The sequence below is a fragment of the Malurus melanocephalus genome, unplaced genomic scaffold, assembly GCF_030028575.1.
Source record: "Malurus melanocephalus ecotype Western Australia unplaced genomic scaffold, MMel_1.1 scaffold_798, whole genome shotgun sequence".
Taxonomy (NCBI): Eukaryota; Metazoa; Chordata; class Aves; order Passeriformes; family Maluridae; genus Malurus; species Malurus melanocephalus.
The window spans coordinates 124,863-148,385 of NW_026624030.1; the positions used below are offsets into that span (position 1 = coordinate 124,863).

At 53.0% G+C, this 23,523-nt stretch overlaps 4 protein-coding genes across 4 annotated transcripts in view; 1 reads left to right on the forward strand and 3 right to left on the reverse strand.

Moving 5' to 3' along the window:
• Positions 1 to 7,917, forward strand: part of CERS5 (ceramide synthase 5) — a 13,114-nt gene extending 5,197 nt beyond the window's left edge. Inside the window, exons 4-10 of the mRNA XM_057385213.1 lie at positions 546 to 603; positions 949 to 999; positions 1,569 to 1,661; positions 1,858 to 1,986; positions 2,589 to 2,695; positions 4,655 to 4,811; positions 6,701 to 7,917. Coding sequence (XP_057241196.1) covers positions 546 to 603; positions 949 to 999; positions 1,569 to 1,661; positions 1,858 to 1,986; positions 2,589 to 2,695; positions 4,655 to 4,811; positions 6,701 to 6,853 — 748 coding nt within the window. The 3' untranslated portion in view covers positions 6,854 to 7,917. The remainder of the gene's footprint in view (positions 1 to 545; positions 604 to 948; positions 1,000 to 1,568; positions 1,662 to 1,857; positions 1,987 to 2,588; positions 2,696 to 4,654; positions 4,812 to 6,700) is intronic.
• A 233-nt stretch (positions 7,918 to 8,150) lies between these two features.
• Positions 8,151 to 9,280, reverse strand: LOC130584928 (cytochrome c oxidase assembly protein COX14 homolog). Its single transcript, XM_057385199.1, has 2 exons — positions 9,105 to 9,280; positions 8,151 to 8,437 (listed from the first exon to the last, which is right to left on the reverse strand). Exon 2 carries the CDS (start codon positions 8,427 to 8,429, stop codon positions 8,271 to 8,273), a length of 159 nt encoding a protein of 52 aa, XP_057241182.1. The 5' UTR covers positions 8,430 to 8,437; positions 9,105 to 9,280; the 3' UTR covers positions 8,151 to 8,270.
• Positions 9,281 to 11,474: 2,194 nt separating this feature from the next.
• GPD1 (glycerol-3-phosphate dehydrogenase 1) lies at positions 11,475 to 15,949 on the reverse strand. The gene is made up of 8 exons (XM_057385201.1): positions 15,866 to 15,949; positions 15,530 to 15,707; positions 14,988 to 15,128; positions 14,427 to 14,565; positions 13,438 to 13,550; positions 13,061 to 13,294; positions 12,721 to 12,827; positions 11,475 to 12,490 (listed from the first exon to the last, which is right to left on the reverse strand). The coding sequence occupies exons 1-8, from the start codon at positions 15,904 to 15,906 to the stop codon at positions 12,394 to 12,396; spliced, it is 1,050 nt and encodes a 349-aa protein (XP_057241184.1). The 5' UTR covers positions 15,907 to 15,949; the 3' UTR covers positions 11,475 to 12,393.
• A 2,667-nt stretch (positions 15,950 to 18,616) lies between these two features.
• On the reverse strand, positions 18,617 to 22,526 carry SMARCD1 (SWI/SNF related, matrix associated, actin dependent regulator of chromatin, subfamily d, member 1). The gene is made up of 10 exons (XM_057385200.1): positions 22,367 to 22,526; positions 21,962 to 22,084; positions 21,361 to 21,477; positions 20,940 to 21,041; positions 20,481 to 20,642; positions 20,271 to 20,368; positions 19,716 to 19,851; positions 19,262 to 19,384; positions 18,921 to 19,022; positions 18,617 to 18,730 (listed from the first exon to the last, which is right to left on the reverse strand). The coding sequence occupies exons 1-10, from the start codon at positions 22,517 to 22,519 to the stop codon at positions 18,677 to 18,679; spliced, it is 1,170 nt and encodes a 389-aa protein (XP_057241183.1). The 5' UTR covers positions 22,520 to 22,526; the 3' UTR covers positions 18,617 to 18,676.
• Positions 22,527 to 23,523: the final 997 nt, after the last annotated feature.

The following is a 23,523-nucleotide window of genomic DNA, read 5'->3' on the forward strand; positions in this document are numbered from 1 at the left end:
CTGAAAGAGAAACCTTCTGCCTTTCCCAGTTACAGACACTCCCTGGCTTCTTTCCGTCTCTGTCCATCCTTTGTTCCCTGTTCCCCCTGAGCTCCTGCAGTTTTCTCTGTAGTGCAGTAGCACCTCTGTATTTTTTCCTGACTTACTTCTCCTCTGCTGCTTTCTTTCCTTTCCAGTAACTTTCAGTTCTTCCCCCCACTATGATTTTGTCTACTTAAAGCCACAAGGTAAGAGAGACAAATACATACATGAGGATACTTCTGGATAGCAACAGCTTTGCTTGTTGTTATCTCATCTCTTAAAGCATATGAGTGATGCATGTTCACCCTGAATTTCAAACTTGGCTGTTGATGCAAACTTATGTGTGATGTGAAAACTCTTCAATAAGTTTGTCCTACCTGGAATGTTTAGAAATGAAGGTGGATAAAAGCTTTTCAGGTGTCAGATTTGGGGTTTATCCCAATTATTTCAATTAATTTTACAGTTGTTAACCAGAAGCTGCTTCTATGTCCTCCTAAGTTTATTTTTTTACTTCTTTTTTCCAGGTGGAGATTTACATTTTATTTAAGTATATTTTTTTATGGAATCAGGTTTCTCTGGACGGTGAGTTGCTYTGTCACCTCTGTTGTTTTGTGTGGYTGCAGTTGACTGATCCCTGATTTGGGATCCTGGGGGGCAGGATCTTGGAATCCTGTTAAAGACCTTCTTTATACTATAGAGAAGCTTCTATACCAATCTGTCATTTTGGAAATAGAAAATTACTTATTGTGTTACCCCAGAATATTGGATAAAACACGGCGGGTTTTGGGGTTTTTTGCTATGGAGAGCTGCTGCTTTGTTTTCTCCTCTGCCTCTTGAAGGGATGAAGGTCCATCTCCTTGGATTTTTTATGTTATTTTATATATTACATATATTTATATATAATAAAAACTGACCTGTTCCCTTTAGGCACCCTGGTTTTGGGACACACGACAGTGCTGGTACAACTACCCTTTCCAGGTATGAGAGAGAGACTTCCTAAATTCCAACTTTTTGGACAGTTTCTGGTTTTATTTTTGTTATTGATACTGGATTAAAACTCTGCCATTTACTCTTTGTGCCTTTACACTGGCTAGGTTTGRCAACAGCAGAGTTTCCTCAGATACATCTGACTCATACTCACTTTATGTTTACTTGCTGCTGAGATTATTAAAAGTGGGGGGAAAAGGCATAAAACCTTAGTGGTAGTTTATTTATTTACTGTATAGAGGCCAAYAGTCTGTTCCAGAGCCTGCTTTTCCTACTCCAGGAGGCTTCAGTTGGAGYTGTAAATATTGACAAGGGAATTTACTCTTTGGAAGAAAGCTCAAACACACAATTATAATTATTTGTGTGAGTAAGCCTGAAGTAAGATGTCTCTTGCTTAAGCTTGTTTTTATTAAACCTTAATGATTTAACTTAATGCCTCAGCAATTCTGGAGGAACAAAGTGGGATGGAAAAGGAGGAGGGGGAAAAAATGATTTTAATGTAAATTTTGAATTATTTTGTCTCCTAACAAAATTATTTTGTCTCTCTCTGTGTTTTCCAGCCTCTAACATCCAGGCTTTATTATTACTATATCTTGGAGCTGGCCTTCTACTGGTCCCTCATGTTCTCTCAGTTTACAGACATTAAACGGAAGGTGAGATGAAGCAGAGTTGCACCAAAGCTGAGAGATCTTTCTGGAAGCTTTTGTGGAGATGGTGGGAGTGTGATGAGCTGGGCTTTGTGCAGAGTCAGATCCTGTGACCCCAGGGACTCAGTTGGGCTGCTCTGTTCCAAACTTTGGCATTTGTGTGACACCAAAGAGYCTTAATTTGTGCTTTTCCTGTTTCCAGGACTTCCTGATCATGTTTGTCCATCATTTGGCCACCATTGGACTCATCACCTTCTCGTACATGAATAACATGGTGCGGGTTGGAACTCTGGTGCTATGCCTCCACGAYGCTTCAGATTTCCTCTTGGAGGTGAATTTCCCTTCAAATCTTTGCATCCCTGATGCTGCTGTGATCTCAGGGGAGCAAGCTGACGTTCCCACTCTTGATAAACTGTGTTAAATGTGCTGTGAAACTTGTGCTGCTGATCCTGCCTTGGCAGCTTTTCCTCCCAGCTGTTTGAATGCTGAGAGTCACAGAACCATGGAGTGGTTTGGGTTGGAAGGAACCTTAAAGATCATCCAATTCCACTACCCCAGGTTACTCCAGGCCCCATCCAACCTGGCCTTGGACACTTCCAGGGATGGGGGAGCCACAGATTCTCTGGGCAGCCTGTGCCAGGCCCTCAACACCCTCACAAAGAGGAATTTCTTCCTGATAACCCATGGAATCCTCTAGCAATGGGAAGCCATTCCCCTTGTTCTGTCCCTCCAGGCCCTTGTATATAGTCTATCCCATCTTTCTTGTAAGACCATATATAATAAATTATAGTATAATAACAGTAATACAAAATAAKAATCCCTCATTGTTCCAAACTGTACAAATGTGTTTGAGAGTTTTTTGCAGCTCTCCAGCTGGGTCATTACAGGAATGCACAAAGGCAATAATATTCTCATGTTTCTTGTCTCTTGTAGGCTGCAAAACTGGCCAATTATGCCAAGTACCAGCGTCTGTGTGATGCTTTCTTCATGCTCTTTGGGGTCGTGTTCATCGTGACTCGGCTGGGCATTTACCCTTTCTGGTAAGCACCTGGAGCTGGGAGGCCTTGGCTCTTCTCCCAATCCTTTGGTTTAGACCTTTCCCAAACATTCCAGCTGCCCTCAAGGCAGCCTGAAGCTGCAGATGACCCAAGTGTTGTTTGGGGCAGGAGGTTTGAGTAGGCACATGAAGAAATTTCTCCCCCAGTCAGCTGAGGGATTGGGAGAAGAGTCCAGAATSCCAGTCCCAGCTGTCCCTCTCCTGCTGCAGTGATGACAGTCAGCCAGAATCTGCTCTGAGAGGCTTGAAGGGTTCTCTGCTTTTTTGAAGAAGTTCTAGAAATAATTACAAGTGAGGCACGGTCTCTTGAGATAATTTTTGTTTGTATCTGGCTTAGTCATCACTGCAGTTTCTGATTCTTATGACACTTGTGTCCTGTCCTTGTGTCGTGACTGCTCAGAGCCTGAAATAGGTCTGAGGTTTCTTGGGAGGTAAAACCCTGGATAAATGGCTTAGAGAGAATCATCCCATAATGAGATTCCCTCTCACCTCAGTAGGTCAGATCTAGAGAGGTGCTTTGCTTAATGAGCTGTTGTCCATTTGTCATGTGTGGTGACAGTTTGGTTACACCATTTTACTGCATGCATTTATTTCCCTGGCCACGGACACCTGGTCTTCCCATTCTTTTTGGGTGCCTGGTAGGCAGCAAAAATCCTTTCACTTTAGGATCAGGTTTGCAGTTAAAGCTCTTGCTTATTTTCCAGTAAATGCACCAAAGCACTCTGGTTGAAGAAGAGCTTTAATTCCTATTTCTTCATAGGCTCCTTCCAGGGACAGACAAGAGTTGTTCTTGCAGCTGCTGTCGTGAGGGGATGCTCTTAGCTCACACCAGTGCTCAGCATCCTGTAAATCTTYAATGTGTTTTCCACTGGCTGTAATGTCATTCCTCAGCTTTGTGGAGGAATCTGGCAAGCTGCAGCAGTACAGCAGACCCTGTGCTGTTTCACTGCACGTGTGTTCCCTTCCCTAATTAGTAATGGAGAACATCAGCAGATCTCTGGAATTGCATTTAATTCTTTCATAATCCTGCTATGATTTAAATATTTCTGGAGCTGCCTTTTGGGGCATTTTGGTTCTTGTTTGAAAGGTTTGTTTTGCTTTTCTTGTGAAATGTTAAAAGCTGTGTGAAATTAATGTCGTTGTTAAAGGTCTCTCCATACCTCTCTGCATCATAAAATCTAAAGTGTTTATTAAATTGCTTAAGGACTGGCAATAACTCCCAGCAACAAGAACAGCAAAACAGTAATGAAAGGAGCACAAAGCTTGGGCCRTAAAGCAATTTTGAGTCCTCCAGTTTGGTCAGAGGAATCTATAAAACTCTGAGGGAAGAGAAGAGCAGCCAGGGAGGGAGAGAAGCCTTCTGGGAACAAAGTTCCTTCCTAGTCCCAGAATCCTTGGGGTTGGAGAAGCTCTCCAAGACTGCTGAGTCCAACCTGTGATTGATCCCSASCAGAGGGATCCCCGTTCCTGGAGGTGCCCAAGAACAAGTGGACACAGCACTCGAGGGRCCCCACAGTGCCCAGGACAAGGGGACAGCCCTGCCCTGCTCCTGTGCCCACACTACTTTTGATCCCATTTTTGATCTTTAAATCTGGGTGACAGCTGCCCAAGCAGGAAGGTGTTAACGATTGTTTCGGTGACCAGAACAGCCTGACATCACTTCCTGTGAAGTTTTTATAAAYAAATGCTTGTGCTTTGGAGAACAAAATTGGCAGCAGATCCATGTGTGTAACCAAATTGCAGCACATTCACATGTTGTGTTTGTTGCTCAGTTCAMATGTTCCTAATGAGCTTTCCTGTGGCTCCTGACTCTGGCAGGAGCAGAGCAGCAGATGCTCAGTGAGACACAAACTGTGGTGCATCTGGCCTGGCACCTCCAGTCAGAGCTGGAAGCCCTGCGCCAGCACAGCCGCTCTGAAATKCATTTCTGCATCTCTTTCAGGATTTTGAACACAACCCTGTTTGAAAGCTGGGAGCTGATCGGTCCCTACCCCTCCTGGTGGCTGTTCAACGGGCTCCTGGTGATCCTGCAGGTCTTGCATATCATCTGGTCTTACCTCATCATCCGCACGGCCTCCAAGGCTCTGGTGCGGGGCAAGGTAAGGCTGGGGGAGGCTTCTGCATCCTCCTTCCTACAAGCATGATTAGGGAATCGTGAGGAATTTGGGTTTTCAATCAGGGCTGTTGGTTCCTGAGGGACTTGCATCAGGAGTTCACAAAAGTAGCAGATTTTTTACCTTGATTGCTCTGTGCTTGTGAGTTCTCAGGTGTGTTCAAAGGCAGGGAGTCTCTCCTTGGAAAAACCTGGGACAGTGGAAGGTGTTCATGCCCATGAGATGGGCTTTGAGGTCCTTCCAACCCAAACTGTTCCATGATTCTATGAAGTCAACAAAACTGATTCAGTAGCATAAATGCTTTTTCCTATCAGACACTGATAATCTGATCTGGGTTTCTCTGATGGCTCTGCATTATTTTGTGTTTGACTTTAGCTGCCCCTACACACGGAATGTGGCCTTGAAAAATCTAAATACTGTGGTTGGCTCTGGGGGCAAAAGCAGGTTTCAGAGTACGAGCTCTTCATCTGTTCCACACAGCTGCTACTGCARATGCCTGATTTTCATTCTCTGCAGCTGTTTCTGTATCCTGAGTTCTACACCTTTTCCCTTTCCTTGGTTCTCTCCTGTCCAGGTGACCTAGCCAGAGAAAGGACTCTAAGCTCTGTCTTCTTCATTCTTTTCTCCTTTTCTCTGTGCCAGATTGGAGCTGGACAGTTTCACCCTGTGCATGTAAGTGTGACCTGTGGTTCTGTTTGTTCACTGAAACACGCCTGTGTTGAGGTCGAGACAAAAGCAGAGCTCTGGTCTTGGGGTTTTGGTGCCTTCTCCTTCTCTCCCTGGTCCTGACAGAGTGCTAAAATACTGSTTTTTCCAAAGGTCAGAGCATTGTCCTGGGGTCTGTTCTCACCTGCTGTCACCTGCCTGCACAACCTTCACTTTCTGCTTTTACACACCCACACACTCTGATTTCTGTCTTTGCTCCTCATCAGCACTGCCCTGAGGGGGAGAGGGCAGAAGGAATTGACTCCTTTTTGTGAGAAGGAGTAAAACAGTCACTTCTCCCCCAAGAACGATTTCGAGGGATTTCTGCTTCCTTCCAGTGACCCTTTAAACTTCCAAYATAGGAGGAGATTGGGGAAGGATAGGAGAATTTCTGGCAACAGGCAGAGGCCAGGACATCCAGCAAGCTCCTGGAGATCATTAACCTCACCTGGCTTCCAGCCAGATCTTCCCTGGAGTTCAGCCACTTCCTTCTGCTGGAGAACTCTAACCCTGCCTCTAAGAGAGCAGAGCAGAATGAAATCCTGCAATCCTTGGAAAGCTGCAAGGCAGAGTGCTTTGCACGTGGAGTTACTGAGGGCTGCAGAGGGAGGGGAGTGAGGAGCTGCCTTGGGCAGGGAGGGGCCACTCCCCAGGCCTGGCTTAGGCTGGTCAGGTTTGGAGCTGGCASCTGCCACCACCCAAGGTGTGTGTTTGCAGTTGGGGCCGAGTTTATGGGCTTTTCCCTTCCCCTTCTGGCTCTGCCCATCCCTTCTTCCTTGGACCCACTGGTGGTTGTGGCATGAGAAATTTTTGATTCAAAACAAATTCTTTAGAAGAATGGCCTTTAACTGATCTAGAGAAGAGCTCTTGGAGGACAAGAACAACCCCAGATCTTTAGTATCAGCTGAGAGTAGGAGTGAAGTGCTTTCTCAGATATCTAGAATATGTGGAAAATGGAACTCGAGCTTTCCAAATTGTCTTTTTCAGTGTCTGTGTCTTGTTCCCAATGTGATGACAGTCTCCTTGCTGGGAGCTTGAACTCAGATGTAGGAGGTAGATTTGACTGAAGGTGTTCATCACATGGACACCACCTTCTAACTGCTGCTTTCTGTCCATTTTTCAACTCCCCTTCCCCTCTCCCACTCCCCAACTCYCTTGGCAATGTTCAGGTATCCAAGGATGACCGCAGTGACGTGGAGAGCAGTTCYGAGGAGGAGGATGTGACTTCCAACAGCACCAAAGGAATTTTCAGCACTTCCAGTAACGGTTCCAACCGCCTGAACGGCCACGTGGCCGGTGGCCAGTGGACAGGAGAGGAGTAAGGCCCTGGGCTGGCCTGAGCAAACACGAACTTCTCTTTCAATATCTAGTTGTGTTGAGCTCCACATTCCCAAGTGATCTTTAATCAAAAACCCCTTCCCCAGAAACCTCCAGCAGACCCGAAACGGGCACAACCCTGAGCAGTCAGAGGCTTTGCACGGCACGAGGGACAAAGCCAACGACCGGGGCAAAAACAAAGCTGCAGATTTCACCTCAAGCCATTCTGTACTTCAGAAGTACAAAAAAAAACCAAACCCGAGTCCTGTTGATATTTGCAGAGGTGTCTTTGTTTGTGATGAACTGGTTTTCACTGGGATCAGCTCAAGGCAGAGCAGCTTTGGACCGTGGGGTTCGGTGCCACTGGTGACGGTTCGCTGCGGGCACTGCAGCAGCTCTTGATGCACTCCAGAAGCCACTTCAGAGCACGGAGAATGCAAGTTCCATGTCCAAACTGCCCTGGCTGAGGCAGAGACTCTTCTTTCAGCTGAGCTTTGAACTGTGCCACCCCAGAACTGCTGCTCTGCYTTCCCCCAGGGTGCTGGGGAGGTCCCAGCTGCTCATCTCTGCTGTCACCAGGGACCAGGCCAGCGTCTGCTGCCTCTTTTGGTGCTGCAAACCCCTCTGAAGTCTTGACCAAAGCCTTCTGCAAGGGGGGAGGGGGTTGGATTATTGCCCCTGAGACAACCAGCACAATCCAGGCCTTTTAAATTGTTTTCTTCCTGTTGCAAATTGTGGTTTTGAAGACTTCTCTAGACCTGCTGGATTCAGTTGGCTAAGCTGGGATGGGAGGGAGGATCAGGACTGGTGGGCTGGGTTTAACTCTCCAAAAAATGAGATGTTTTGGTCCTGTACTCTGAGACAAGTGATTGTTRCTGCTCTGATGTTAGAGCTGTGGAGGAACCCGGGGCTGGAAGAGCAGCCACACCGTGGGCTTTACTTCTCTTTTTTTTACTCAATGGTACTTGGGGGCAATGGAACAGTCAATCAGGAGCAGAATTTTGGAAACTTCTCGAGTTGTTACCATTTTATACTGTTGTTTACTCTTATCTCCAATTAAAAGTTGCTTCAGAAACTTGGGGTGATGTGTTTCATCCTGAAACAGAACGGAGGACAGGGTGTGTCCCTTTGCTGTCCCTGTGCTGCTGGCGACAGCCCAGGAGAAACAGCTTTTTGGGAGAACAGGGTAGAGGTTCTGGAAGGTAGTCCTGCCCATGGCAGGGGGTGACACCAGGTGACCTTTAAGGTCCCTCCCATCCAGACCAGTCTGCGATTTGGGGGACACCACACACCAGCACACGGGCCACTTTCACACGGTTTTATTGTGCTCCATCTGCCTCCCCCAGCCCGGGGGTGCCCATGAATGCAGGGCGGGTTCCAGCCCGGGGGTGCCCATGAATGCAGGGCGGGTTCCAGCCGGGCTCAGCTCTCGGGGCCGGGTGTGTTCTCCCGCTCACGGCGGTGCTGCAGCATCCTCTGCACACGCACACTGCACAGGTACCCGGCGTACACCGTCAGCAGCATCATGGAGCCCGAGAAYGCCTTGTAGCCAAAATCTGCCAGCTGCTTTCTGGACACCATGGCTGCACCTGCGAGAGACACAATCATAGTCAGGGTCGGAAGGGACCTCGAGATGATCCATTCCAATCCCCCATGTCCTGCTGGAGTCACTCAGAACAGGTGACATTGAAACTCCAGGTGGGCTTGGAGTGTCTCCAGAAAGGGAGACTCCATGASTCCCTGGGCAGCTGTTCCAGTGCTCTTCCTCCCCAGGTGCAGGATTCTACACTTGCTCTTGTTGAGCCACGTTACGTTTTTCTAGTAAATTCTAATATATCATTAAGTTTCTCTTTGCCCGATTCTCCAGCCGCTGGAGGCCCCGCTGAGCGGCAGCACAGCCTTCGTGCGGGTCAGCCACTCCCCCACGTTTCATATCACCAAACCTGCTCAGGGTACAATCGATCCTGTCATGCAGGGCGGTGATGTTGAATGGGACTGGGCCCAGCAGCGATCCCTGGTGAACACACTGACTACAGGCCCCCAAGAAGGCGGCCGTGTGTGGGGCTGGAGCGTGAATTCACCCGTCCCGTCCCTCCCATCCCATCTCATCCCATCCCGGCCCGGCTAGGCTCGGCTCGTCCCTCCCATCCCGTTCTGTTCCGTTCCGTTCCGTTCCGTTCCGTCCCTCCCCTCCCATCCCGTCCCATCCCCTCCCATCCCGTCCCGTTCCGTTCCATCCCGTCTCTCCGCACTCACCGCTCCCGCTCGGTTCCGCCGCTCTCCTTTCCCGCGTCACGTGCTGCGGTGTTATCACGTGGCTCGTGACGTCACACCCGCAGCTATCACGTGTGGCCGGTGGCGGGCGCGGGAAGCGTGCGCGGTGCCCCTGGCGCCCTCTGGCGGCGCCCCCGTCGCTGTTCCCCCTCAGGGGCCGTTCCCCCTCAGGGGCCGTTCCCCCTCAGGGGCCGTTCCCCCTCAGGGGCTGTTCTGTTCCCCCTCAGGGGCCGTTCCCCCTCAGGGGCTGTTCTGTTCCCCCTCAGGGGCCGTTCCCCCTCAGGGGCCGTTCCCCCTCAGGGGCCGCTCCCGCCGCCATCGCCGCCGCCTCGGGGCTCCCACACGGGCCCCCCCTGCTCTGCGCAACCCGCGGCTCTCCCTGTCTGACGTACGGCATGGGAGCCTGCAGGGTACAGCCCTTGGCCGCACGTGGATGGAGCCGAGCCTTTCCGGGCTCTGCTACAGCCTTGGGGCTCAGAGCCACAGTGCCATCCCRATGGTCATGGCTTCATGAGGGCTCTGGTGCCATCTTGAGGGTTCCAGGGCTTCCCCGAGGATTCCAGTAGTTTCTGGAGGGTCCCAGTGCCATTGCAAAGACCCCAGTGCCCTCCCAAGGCCCTGGTGCATGCCGTGTGTCCCGTGTGTCCCCAGCCCAGAGCCTCCTTCCCAAGTGTTCCCCCAATCCCTTCCCATGGCAGCTGCTCCCCTTCTGGAGCTCCTTCCCAGCATTTGAACTCTGCTCTATCCAGGGTTCCCTCGAGCTCTGAAGCTGCCAGAGTCACCCTTTCTCCCCTCCTCATCCTTCTTCCCTGCAGCAGCAGCTCCCAGCGCTGTGGCACTGTGATTTGCTGATCCTGCAGAACATAATTCCAAATGGCAAAGGGAAGACTTTTTATAGCTCAGGAAATCCAGCTCCAGTGTGAGCTGTCTATGAGCAAGAGATCTCTGCACTGGTCCCCCCAGATGAGACRTGGGGCCCTCAGCAAGGGTCTGCAGGGACTCGGGCACTTCCAGAGTCAAAGAAACACGGACAAGGGTGATACACAAAACAATTCCATCTCTGAGGAGCTGCCAGCTAAACACAAATCCCTGCTGGACCCTGCTGCAGCTCCAGGCAGCTGCTGACAGSAATCAGTTCTGCTCAGGGATCCTCTCTCCTGCGTGAGCCTCATATCCAAACTTGGATTCCTGAAGCACTTGAAGACAAAGAGAACTACAAGTCGTGCCAGCCCTGCAGGAACACGCTGGACTTCCTTTATCCTCCCTCCAAGCTCAATAGAGCTCCTCAGCAGAGGAAGCCCTGCCGGCTCCCCCCATAGGACAGCTCTRCTGAATTTAAAGGTCGCGGAGTGCCTGCTGAGAAAACGTGGCTAATAAAAGGCACAGAAACAAGTGCAGTGCCAGCAGATTARATTCCCCTCTCAAGACACCAAGCAGAGGGTTCAGAGAGAGCCCTGGAAAGGTCACTCAGTACGGGGCACCTTTAAAGACACACAGGGATGAGGTCAGTCTGGGAAAAGCAGCTGGGAAGAGATGAATAAAATCCCACAGCATGTTCTGGGAAGCCCAAACACAGAGGAGGGGAGGTCTGGACTGTGTGGGGCACAGTGGGGTCCTGGCCTGGCTCCTGCAGGCCCCAGGTGAGGACTCTGGACCCGGTTCAATGTTACAATCCCAATGCTCCATAGTCCTACAGCCAAACTTTAATCCTGGAACCATTGCTGAGACAAAGCAAGTGGGACACCGTGTGACACTGTGGCTGAACAGGGACCTCCAGGGACATTCTTGCTGTTTCTGGGACAGCAGGAGGGAACGGGCAGTGCCCTGTTCTGAGCACTCAGCAAGTCCAGCAGGCACCAACCCAGCRACAGCAACACACTGGAGCTGTAGAACAAGGAGAGCATCTCCCATCTCCTCTCCACATTTATTGGTATTTTAAAGGTACACTGCTAATCAGAGACCCCCTGGTTCTGGGATTGAATGGGGGAGGAGAGGGAGCCCTGCAGCATTCCAGCCTTCCAGCCCAGGCTGGATCAATAACTGCTGGACACGCTGGCCTGAGCAAACACAGCCAGCTCCAGAGGAGCAGAGGGACACGTGGCACTGGGCTGGACAAGGGGCACATTTCAAATCTGTGTGAGGCCCAGAAGCTCTGTCCTGTCCTGGGATGTTGGAGGTCTCCATGTACTGTTGTGGATCATCCCTCTATTCCTGCCCCTGTGCTGGGGGCAGTTTGCAGCCTCCCCACGTGAGGGAAAGTTTGAGACCTGCTTCCTCAGCTCCTGGACAGCCACAAATGTAATCACTGACTGGTGTAAAGAACAGGCTGAAGCGAGCCAGAGGAAGGCAAAGTGAGGCTGTGGAGCATTTATTTAACAGCAACATGACCCAGGCCTTGTGGTGACCCACCTACCTGCTGTGCAGGTACAAGGCAGGGGTCACACAGACCCCCAGCTGCTCACACAGACTGGGGGCACTTGGTCCCTGCAGTGCCAAGCCCCAGAGGACAAACTGAGACAGGCAGAGAAGTCAACGGGCATGGAATCAGCACAGGYAAACCTGTGACAACAGAGGAATTGCCCAGGGCTGGGGCTAGGTCTGATAGAGAGAGCAAAAGCTCTAAATGAACCAGCTCCAGAGAGTCCCTGGGTGGGCAGGAGCAGCTGGGGGAAAGCAGCACATGGCAGAGTGGCAAGGAATGCCATTGTCTGTCCTGGTGCTGCTTAGAAAGACCCTCAGTGCCTTTGGAAGACCTGAGGAGCTTCACTCGCTGGTGGAGCCTGGCAAGGGATTGTGCCCTCTCCACCAACCAGGGAAGGCAAAAGCAGCAACAGAAAGGGAAGAGCTGCTGCCACCCAGAGTGGCCCCATGGGGCTAAAAGGGGGGATTTGGGACACTGTTTGCCCTCCCAGGCAGTGCCCAGCCCTTATCTATGATGATGGCCTGGCAGAGTCCTTCCCAGAGCTGAATCCACCGTGGCATGAGGAAGTAGAAGGAGGAAGATGCTCAGCCCTGCTCAGGACAGACCTCAGACAGCAGCAGAAATTAAACAAAGCCCTTCAAAGAGAGAAAGAGGTCAGCAGGTACCTCTGTGCCAGGCTCAGTGTCCAGGGCAGTGTCTGGGGCTGGGAAAGGGAACCTCTGCCCTTCAGCACAGTGAAAGGCTCCCAGGAGACCCAGACTCTGTCCAAGGCTGTGCAGCAGATCAGGTGGGTGCAGGCAGGAGCTCTCAGCACATCTCAGCAGGGCCGTGGTCTGCAGGCAGAGCCCCTTACATGTGCACAGGGTGGTTCTGGAGGCACGTGATGAAGTCAGTGACAGGTTTTCCCTCGTAGCAGATGCGATACACCGCAGTGAAGAGGGGGAACCTGTGGGCACACAAAGGAAGTCACCACAGATGGCAGAGCACCTCGACTTGTGCCTTGACACGCAGGAGCAGGTGGGCCAGTGGCACTGTGCCCTGTSCAGCAGGCCATTCCTGCCCAGTTGGTGTCACATGGGCAGTGCAGAGACACCCAGGGGGCTTTCCCCTTCTGCTGCTTCTGGAAGGGTCCCAGCCCCACCCCAACAAAGCACACACAGAGATCCCAGCACTCACTTCTCCACTACATTCTTGCTCTTGAGGATTCGATGCAGCTCAGCAGATGTCTGGGGACCCTGCAGCTTCTGCCCATTCAGCATCTCCTTCTCCAGCTGCTCGATGGACTGMAACAAGCCAGCAGTGAGGAGCTGGATCTGCAACCCAGCTGCTGCCCTGTTCCTGCCCTGGAGCTGGGCTGCAGCACTTGTGAGTGCAGGCAGATCCCCAGTGCTAACTGGGATCACCTCCCTGCCTGCTCAGCAGGTTGATGCAGATATCACAGAATCATGGAACCCTCCCCTGACACAGCTTTATCCACCCACAGATCAGTGTCAGAGTCACTTCCAGCTCTGCTCACCTTCCCAGTCTTGGCAAAAGCCTCGGCGACCTTGCGGTTGCGGCCCCCATAGCAGGTGGTGATGAGRTCKGCGACCCCACAGCTCTCCAGGAAGGTGGAGGGGCTGACRGGGCCCTTACAGAAGAGTTTGGCAAAGCCAATCATCTCCATCAGGCCCAGGCGGATCACGGCAGCCTTTGTGTTGTCACCGTAGCCAAGCCCATCACARAAACCAGCTCCTACAGCCACCACATTCTGGAAAACAACGACAACGTGGAGGGATCTCTTCCCAACAGAGCTCAGGGCTTTGCTGTGTCCATGAGCAGCCTGTGTGATCCCAGTGCCCATCATCCCTCGTCCCCTGAGCCCCCTACAGACCCCAGACCCTGCACACCCACCTTGAGAGCCCCACAGATCTCCACAGTGTCGGCTTCCTGCACCACTGACACACGGAAGTTGGGTGTCTGCATCAGCTCCTTCAGCATCTGCCCGTGCTTCATGTTCTTGCAGCCTGAGGAGACAAAGGGAAGAGAAGAAAGATGATGGAGAAGATCCTGATGTAGGTCCATGTACTCCTGAAGGTCACCGAGTGAGATGAACCGATTGCCCAACCGAAGGATGTTACTAAACAGGTCCACAAAGAGCCAGGCACACATTGCCTGACAGATAAGCCATGTTCAACCTTGGCATTCCCAGAAGACAGGGACAATCCCTGCTGCTGTGCCAAGCAGGACAGAAATGACCTACTGAATGCTCAGTAGGTTAAAGGCATCTTCAAAGATTGCAAATYTGGGGTTGGAGCCTTTTGTCCCCCCTGTCCCTGCAGGGTCCCGAGTGCTCACAGGAGTTGTGGGCTCTGTTCCATCCCCCAGCCTCCTGCCCAGCATGTTTGCTGTTGTTTTAATAAAACACAGACACTTTGAATGCCACAGCAAACTGTTCTGTTTGTTTTGGCTCTGTGCACGGTTCCCAACAGTTTGGAGGATGTTAGAATGGTCACCAGATGAACTTCCAAGCAGCCCTGGCTGGCAATAACGTGAGATCCAGGTGAGTGTCTTGTGAAGCCCAAGGAAATCAAGGATGGGACATATTCCTAAAGGGCCTCTTGGTGCCCACCCCTTTAAAYTGTGCCAGGCAGCTGCCTGATGCCGGGTGCGTGCTGGCAGAACTTTTAGCTACACAACTCTGTTGTTAATGAAGCGAATGATCCCATCATAAACCCTGGGAATGAGCTCAGCCAGCTCCTATGGAGTCTCCTGTCTTCCCAGGGAACARGGCCAGCTCAAGCGAGGCAGCAGTTTCAGCTGCACCGTGCTCCCCCTTTTCCTCTTCCTGCTCATCACAAATGAAAGCTGCTAAGGAGAAAGGATAAAGATAGGATCCTTACCAATGGTGGTTTCACAGAACTTATCTTCTGCCACTTCATTGGCAATATTGGCCCCCATGAGCACGTTCATTTCTATTCCCAGTTTCTCATGGATGATGTCTGAGATCAGCCTCAGCCCACCTGGTCCTTCATCCACGCCCTGGGAGGTAGCCAGGGACAGAGATCACAGAATCAATCAGACTGGRAAAGATCTCTGAGATCATTGAGTCCCACCTTTGACTGAACACCACCTGGGCAAGCAGACATGGGCACCTGCCCCTCCTGGACACCTGCCCTCCACCCCAATGCCCCCAGTCCCACCATTCCCWGTGCTGCAATGCTCCAACTGATCCTGACACGCTGAGCTGTGCCCTGCTCCTCTCAGCACCAGAGATCCCTTACCCTGCCCAAACCCTCCTCCACCAACACCTCCAAATCCCCATGAGGACTCTGCCCCCACTTCCCCCCTTCCCATTCCCGCTCCAGAATCCCTGGATTCCCTTAGCAGCCCCTGCCAGCCAGGCTGCTCCCAGCTCCCCTGCCTCGGCCCAGCACCCTGGYGAGTGCTGCTCCTGCTCACACCTTGATGAGTGACACCCCAATAGCCTCTTTCTTCACGTGGCCCTTGAGCTGGTCACAGACGTTGCCGATGAACTGGTGGGGCACCACGAACAGGAGGATATCGGCCCCCGCACAGGCTTTGAGCAGGTCTGGCTCTGCCACCTGAACAGAGCGTGACTGTTGTTAGGRACTGGGAAGCTGAAGGGAGCTGGAAAGGAGCTGGAAAGGCCCAAAGTCACCATGCTGAGGACCCAGCCAGGGCTGGCAGGGCCGAGGGGCTGGAGCAGKGTGGGACAATGCCAGCTCAGAGGCAGCCACATGGCCTCCAGCCCAGTCTGTGGGATGCCAGAGCAGGGGCAAAGGTGGGCAGTGAGAGCAGCCAGGGCTGTAGCTCATCCAAGCACCGATGAAGGTCAGTGGGAGGGTGTAAGTGAGCCCGGCAGAGCCAGTGCATCCCCTGCCTTCACTCCATGGGGCTCCAGCAATCCCCCAGCGCTGTAGGCCTCTCCCCAGAGCCCAGCGTCAGCTCTGCCCCTCGACAGGCAGTGGCAGCCCACACTCACCACGTTGGGGGGCAGCTTGTGGCCCGGCAGGTATTTGACATTCTCGTGCTCCGTGTTGATGATGTCCGTGAGCCGCCGGCCGCCCACCTCCTCCTCCAGCACCCACATGTTCACCTGGTTCTCGAAGCTGCTCAGCCGCGCCGCGTTGCTGCCGGCGATCTTGGCGATGGCCGAGCCCCTGCGAGGGCAGAGGAGGCCGCGTTTGTGGGCACTGGGGAACCCAGGGCACCACAGTCACCCTGTGACCTGCAGCGATGGGGACGGCTGGCACCGGGGRGACAGGGGGGGACAGGGACCGTGCTCGCCGAGGGGACCCGGGGGGTGCCCGGCGCTCACCAGTTGCCAGAACCCACGATGCAAACCTTCTTGGCAGCCATGGTGCCGGGATCGGGGCACTGCGGGCCCTCAACCCGCCGCTGCTATTTGAAGGCTGCCCGGAGCAGGGGCGGCCCCGGCCCCGGCCCGCCCCCGGCCCCGGCCCCGCCTCGCCCCGGGGACACCGGGCACCGCTCCGGGCACCGCTCCGGGCACCGCTCCGGGCACCGCTCCGGGCACAGCCCCTGCTCGGCGTGGGGAGGCTGCGCGGCAGGTGCAGAGCGCTGCAGATCCCGCAGAGTCACAGGATCACAGAATCGTGAATATCCTCGGTTGGAAGGGACCCACGAGGATCATGGAGTGCAACGCCGGCCCTGCACACACACCCCAACAATTCACCCGATGCCTGAGAGCATTGTCCAAACGCTCCCGGGTCTCTGGCAGGGTCAGGGCTGTGATCATTCCCTGGGGAGCCTGTTCAGTGCCCAACCACCCTTTTCTAACATCAATCCCAAGCCTGCTGACACAGCTCCAGCCGTCCCCTCGGGTCCTGTCACTGTCCCAGAGAGCAGAGCTGCCCCTCGGCTGCCCCTCGGGAGATCTGTGACTCGTGACTGCTGAGCCTTTCTGCATAAAAGCACTTCATTCTACTCCTTTTGCTAAAAAGTGCCATTTTCCCCCCACGTAGGGAACAGAAACCACCTGGTGTAGCCCCAGGACTCAATCTGCCAGAGGCAGCAGCACTTTCCTTTTCACACAGAGGATCCTTCCCTTGCCCCAGGGGCTCCCAGGTTTGCAGCAAGACATCTGCAGTTCTATAAACAGACAGGGTGAAGTGAATAAATCCCTTTTTGCATAATTTTAAACCCTTGTATGTAAACTTTAATACYGTTTGCTCCAAATTCTACCCTCATCTCCTGGGATCTGTAACGGGCTGCCACAATCCAGCAGTGAGCACGGGGCAGTTCAAGATTAGCACTGGCCACTGGATTTCCAGTTTTGCTCAAGTTACTTTGTTTACCACAAATGCACTTTGCAAAGGCTTAGCAGAGCCTGCAAGCTGGGAGATCCCTTTATGAAGGGCTCGCTATAAAAGGCCAAAATATGAAGAACATTTTCTCTCCAGTCACTTAACCCTRATGGCTTTGAAAAGAAGAAGAAAGCGGAGATAATCCTGTCCCTTCCCCACAAGTCACCGGAGTCTCATCCCCCATGGCAGCTGGGAGAGTGCGGGCTGTCAGCTTGGAAGGAGGAGGACAGCTTCCTTCACAGGAGTCTTTTATTAAAACTGGGTGACGTCTACAAGGATACAGTACAAAAAAAAAAWTTTGGTCCATGGAAAAAACCGTAATATTCAGTTAAGAAAAGCAGTTACTCTGCAACAGCTACGTTTGCCTATGTAGGACTCAGCATGCCTCCTGTGGGAGTACCCTGAGGAGTCAGGGGCTGCTTCTCCAGCACCAAGACCTTCACCCCAGTACCACAGAGGAGCATTTCAGAAGGGCAAAGGAGAGGGGAAGTCGAGAGTCTATTACTCACAGACATGTAGTAACACAGACACAAGGGGTAGTAGGGCCACCCAGGTGCTCCAACTCACAGCAGCCTCCCCAGCCCCACTGAACTGGAGAGGGCTCATCAGTAACATGATCCCGCAGATATTCCAGGAGTCAGACCAACGTTTGAGTCCGTTTGCATTACAGTCCAGAGCAGAAACACTGGGATGGGGTGAAGAGGAGCCGTTTCATTCTCCTGACCACTGGGAACTCATTCCAGGGCTGCTACTCCTCACAGTGGAGAGAATCTATTTGTACATTCCTGAACCATGCTGGGCCCTATGGCAGCCCCACAGCCTAAAACTTGACTAAAAACCACGGCAGCTTCAGCATGGAAACACCTGCTAACTCACAKAAGCTTGGAAAAATGTCCATTTCCAGGGACTGTCCTGTTACATCCTTGGATCCACACGAAGGAGCCTCTGGTCCCCACAGCAAGTGCCACAGGACAACTATCCCAAAGGAATGAGCCTACAACACTGTCCCTGCAGAATTCCAGGCAGCTGCTGCATCCCCTCTTCCTGCTCCAGGGAATAGCAGCAGCCACGTGGTTTGCTGGAACCCACTTGTAGGTGTTTGAAGTGCAGAGAGCTGCATCACTCCAACGCTTCTGCATCCCTGCAGGAAGCCAACGCCTCGACTCCCTGTGATCCCAGCCTAGGACAGTCCATCACAGAACACAAAGGGAACAGGGAAGGGAAGAAGGGAGAAGGGAAAAGCAATTCTCTACACAGTTCAGTAACTTCCTCGAGGAGGAGAGTGACCTATGAGGCAGCCCAGTGCAGCAGCACCCTCCRAGGAGGGGGTGAGGGCAGGGAGGTATGTCAGCTCACGGCATCCTGCCCACAACAGCGCCTGGCACGGGCTGTAAAACGTGGCTGGGAAGAGCCCAGCCACACCTTARAGCAGAGCCAGGCTTCAGAGCCAGCTCTGAGTGCCCAAGCAGATGCTGGCTGGGGAGGAATGGGCTGASAGAAGGCTCTGAGTCACTCTGGCTACCGGGGACACTACGGGCAGTGCGAAGTCACGGGGAGGCTCGTGGAAGCCTTGGGACTGACAAGGCAACAGTCAGGAAGAAAACCAGGTAGAAATGTGTGCTCATTAGAGCCTGTCTGCTTGCCACAGACCACGAGACCCCAGGGCTCCTGGACTTGCCCCAGCAGGGACAATGCCAGGATGAGTAACGTGGGCCTCACTGCCGGAGTGGGATTCTGTGAGCTCTGCAGCTCTGTCTCCACAAAGAGCTGTGATGCTTCTGCCTGGGGAGGAGCAGAGCTGTCTATGTGTTCCGRATCCCCAGGGCCTGCTCCAGCTCCTGCCGTCGCTGCTGCACCTGCAAGAGGAGCCGAGTCGCAGCATTAACACACTCGGGTGGCACACACCAGTGCACCCAGTTAACACAGGAGCCTGAAGCTGGGAAAGGGTGCTCAAACTGGGACCAAGATACATCCCCACCTTCCCCAGCACTGTGTGCCCCAAGGAGTGACAGGGACAGAAAGGCAGCCAGGCTCAGGGATGCTCACCTTGGAGTAGAAGTATCGGCACACGGCTTCCTGCGCCCACGGCTGGAAATAGAACTCAGCTCTGCGCTCCTCCTCGGGATTCCCAACRACATCAGTCATTGTCTGGGGAGCACAAAGACACAACAGCTCAGGGAGTGCAAAAGCTCTGCCTGTGCTGAGCAAACCCACCCCTCCCCTTTCCTCACAGCCATCTCAGTGCACTCAGATCAGCTTCTTATGCTGGACTCCAATTCCAGCCTCGCTTTGCGAGGAAGAAATTGCCTCTTTCTCTCTGTGGGAGCTCCTTCTAATGAGGGAAGCGTGTGACTGGATCCACCTTCCACACAAGACAAAGCTTTTACCTTCAAATCCCGGCACTGGGACTGGAGCCAGTCATTGATGAAGCCCTGAGGATCTCGGGCAAAGCTCAGCATGAACTCGCGCTGCGTCTTCAGCTGGTTGATGGTCTCGATTGTTTCATGGATCTGAAGGAGACAAACACAGAATGGAACTGCTGAACAGTGGAGAAGTCAAAAACATCAAGAGATCCAACACAAGAAGACAAATTCTCACGCTCTCTGGTTGACTTATGAGGATTTTCAATTCCCATTTTCTGGCTCTAAATATTACCTATTTTCCCACAGACTGCTTGCTTTAAAAATGACATTTCCAGGTACAGCCACCTGTTTGTATGCACAGCTCACCCACTGCAGCTTCCAAACAACAGAGCATTCCTGTCCTGTCCAGGCTCACCTGCTCCAGAGACACATCCCTGCCCAGCACCAAGGAGAGCAGACCTGAAGGAGCTTTTCCTACCTTGTTATCCAGAGCAGCAATTTCCTGTTGACTGGCTGTGGAGAGCAGGAAGGAATTCATCTGAGTTTTCAAGGTGTCGTCCACCTCCACRTCAATGTCATAGCAGGCTGTTTTCTTCTGGTCATTTGGGTCAACACTGGGGACATCCACAAGAAGCCAAAATCAGGGATCAGCTCCAGAAAGAAGGCAAAATCTGGGACTAGTTCAAAAAAGCAGCACACGCAGCTCCTCTGGGATGCTGCAGCAAGGGATGTCACTGTCAGCCTCAGCCCCAAAAGCAGCAAAAGCCCAGCRATGGCTTTGCAGCAAAAGAAACGAGTGATTGCTCCAAGCAGGTTTCTATGCACAGCAAAGGACAGCAGGGGTGTGGGAGTGCCTTTGGAAGAGGGATGTGATAATGAGAGAGGCGGCTGTTCTTGTACAAAGGAACAGTGACAGGCGACACGCGAACTGCTGCTGAAAACCGGGACACAGCACATTGTCTTGCCATGGCAGCCTCATCCATCCCTCCCACTCCTCATCCTGGAAACAGGAACTCACGTGGAGCAGCCTCACCTGATCACGTGGTTGATGATGATGGGCTCGGGGGGCATCAGCAAGGCGTGAAGCCTTTGTGGGATTTCAGAGAACTTCATCCGCTGCGACTCAAATATCTGTGATGGCAGAGATGGGGCTGAGGGGGAGCAGGGGCTCGCTGCAGCCACCCCTGATACCCACGTGGGGAATCTGCTCCAGATATTGCTGTTCCAGCCCCACCCTCCTTACCTGCTGCAGGTACTTGTCACAGATGACAAACTCCCTCTCGTGGGGGTCCTGCAGTTTGTGGGTCTTGATGTACTGCCACAGGGCCTGGATGATCACGGGCCGGGTCTGGGTGTGGATCCCCAGGAGCCGAGCCAGGCGCGGGTCCAGTTTGAACTGGGGAGGCTGAACAAAAAACCAGAGAGGTGAAAGGGGCCCCAGACATAGGGAATGGTGCACACCCAGCACTGCTGATCCCAGTATGGAATTGTGGAATGAGCTGGGCTGGGAGGTACCCTAAAGAAAATCCCATTCCTCTCCTTGCCATGGGCAGGAACACCTTCCACTAGGCCAGGTCGCTGATCCAAGCCCCATCCAACCTGGCCTTGGGCACTTCCAGGGATGGAGCAGCCACAGCTTCCCTGGGTAATCTGTGCCAGGCCCTCAGCATCCCCCCAGGCAGAAATTTCCCCGTTATCCTACCTGGTAATCCAGCATCAGCAGSACAGTGCAGCGCACGTTCACATCTCCCGGCCTCTTCACCTGGAAGCCRTCTGTCTCCTGAGTCGTAGCAGTCCTGTGCCACTGGGACACGAGAGGCAATTTAGAAACACCCCAACACATGGTTCCCYCTGCTCCTGCTGCTGGCTACCCAAAAGCTTTGCCAGTAAATCCCCCCAGCTAGAGAAAGCTCCAATTCTTCCCACTTACAGCCTGAAACAACAGTCTGAACGTTTGTTCAGACCTCCAGCAAGTGAGAGGAAAAGCCAAAGTGAGAATTCAAGAGCTCCCGACTCCCAGGAGCCTCAAGCATTCCCACCTCTCCACTTATAAATGACACATAAACCCCACCTGCTGAACCATCAACCCATTTCTAGAGGAAACACAGCAAAAAGCAGCTCACCTCTACTAGGTGATTGTCAGGGCCATACAGGTCTTTATCAAGTTCAATGACCAGAGATTTAAAGAAGGACGAGAACTTTCTTTTCTGCTTGGTGGCATCATATTTGGACAGAGCAGACTGCAAGCAACACAKGGAGGAAGAGGGTTAGGGCAGCAAGTCTCAGCACTCAAGCACAGCCACCGTGCACAACAGCTCCTGTAAGTTCTGAACACCTGAATTCACCAACGTGTGCTCCAAAATCAAGTTTCCAAGTGAGAAAGGGAAAGACTGGAGTTAAAGATGAGCTCGCAGGAGTTAAACCCCTCAGCAGTTACGTACAATGCCAGTGCYCTGGTTCTCAGAGCCGGGGACACGAGTGCCACTGAGCTGCTCTCACCAATGGTTCTCACAGCTCTAAGAACTTTGGACAACTCATGTCCTGCCATGGGGATACCCATCGGTCTCCAAGCTGGGCTCTCGGTCTCGTCACCATCAGACTCCTTGGAAAACAGAGATGAAGGAGGATATCAAGCCCCAGCTGTGCTCTCAGACACTGGGAAAGTGGTTTCATTGGCAATTGCAGACCCACAGCCTCCTCTGAGGCTGCCTATTTCCCACTTACATCCTCCAACAGCCGTCCTTCCACCCGAAGCTCCCAGGAGGCGACGGTTCCTTCGCCATCCTCCGCATCCGACTTGGCTGGGTTGAAGGTGTTGGAGATAAAAATACGCAGCTTTCGCTTTTGCTACGAGAAAAACCATCAGCTCAGTGTTAATTCTCACCTCCAGAGCCAACTGTCCTGCACAGGCTTTGCTAAAACTGAGCTGAATGTTTGCAGCTGCCTGACATTCTCCCTCTCCTGGGGCACACACCAGGACAGAGGTGCTGCTGGTCCCAGTGCTTGGCTGTGCCCAGAGATTTGGGATCTCTGATATGCCACAGTCCCAGCACAMAACCCTTCAGTGCCCTCCTGCTGCYTGARCTCAGCATTCTCCAAACCCTAAATACAGCCCATGGASTCCCCTACCTTGATGGGGCGTTTCAGAGCCTCCTGGATATCCAAGCGCTTCCTCATGATGGTCTGGTCCAGCTTCCTCTCAAAGGCCAACAAGTCCATGTAGGCCTGGGATTCGGGCACGAGCTCMCGGATCTGTGGCCAAGCAAGGATGGAAGAGCCCATCAGCTCCCCAGAGTGCCCCAGGCTGCCTCCCCTTCCCCTGAGTCCCTCCCGTGTGCCACTCACCCGCTGCGGAAGGATTTTATCTGCCATCTTCTTCTTCTTGGCACTGCCAGGGCAAGAGGCAAAACAGGCATGAAAATGGGCACAGGAACTCACAAACCTGCAGCACCGACTGGCCAGTGACTGCCCAGTTCCCTGGGTCTGCTCCAGTGTGATTAACTGGTTATCTCAACGTTTCCCATCCCTCTGAGCACTCGGAAAAGGAGCTACATCCACTGAAAAGYGGWTTGYATCCACGGAAAGGGGRCTGCATCCCTTGGGAAGGTGGACCYGACACAACGCCCTCCCCAAGTGTCTCTCCAGCCTCAATCAGCTTTGGATTGGCTTTTCCAGGAACAGCATTTTGAATCCAGGATGAATTCCACTGTCACCAGGGCATCACATCAGGATGCAGGAATGTGACATGAACTCAGCCCTGCCCTGCCCAGCGTTGCCCTTGGGAGTCCTCYGGTCCCAGGGGGATGCACAAGGACCTGACATGGCCTTTCATCCCCCTGAGTGCTGCAGGATGGCCAAGAATTCCAGAATTCCTGAGGCTGGAAAAGCCCTCCAAGATCGAATCCAACCTGTGACTGATCTCCACCTTGTCACCAGATCAGAGCACTGAGTGACACATCCAGTCCCTCCCTAGACACCTCCCTGGGCAGCTCCTTCAATTTCCATGAACAAATTCCTCCTGAACCCCAAGGAATGTCCCCTCAGCCCAGCGATGTTGCTGCTGCGCTGAGATGCTCCCATTGTCTGGGGATGTCCCCAATGACAGGGATGTCCCCGGTGCCCGGCAGTGCCATGTCCCCGTTAGCCCGGGATGCTCCCATTGTCTGGGGATGGCCCGGGATGTCCCCAATGGCGGGGATGTCCCCAGTGCCCGGCAGTGCCATGTCCCCGTTAATCTCGGGATGCTCCCATTGTCTGGGGATGTCCCCAATGGCGGGGATGTCCCC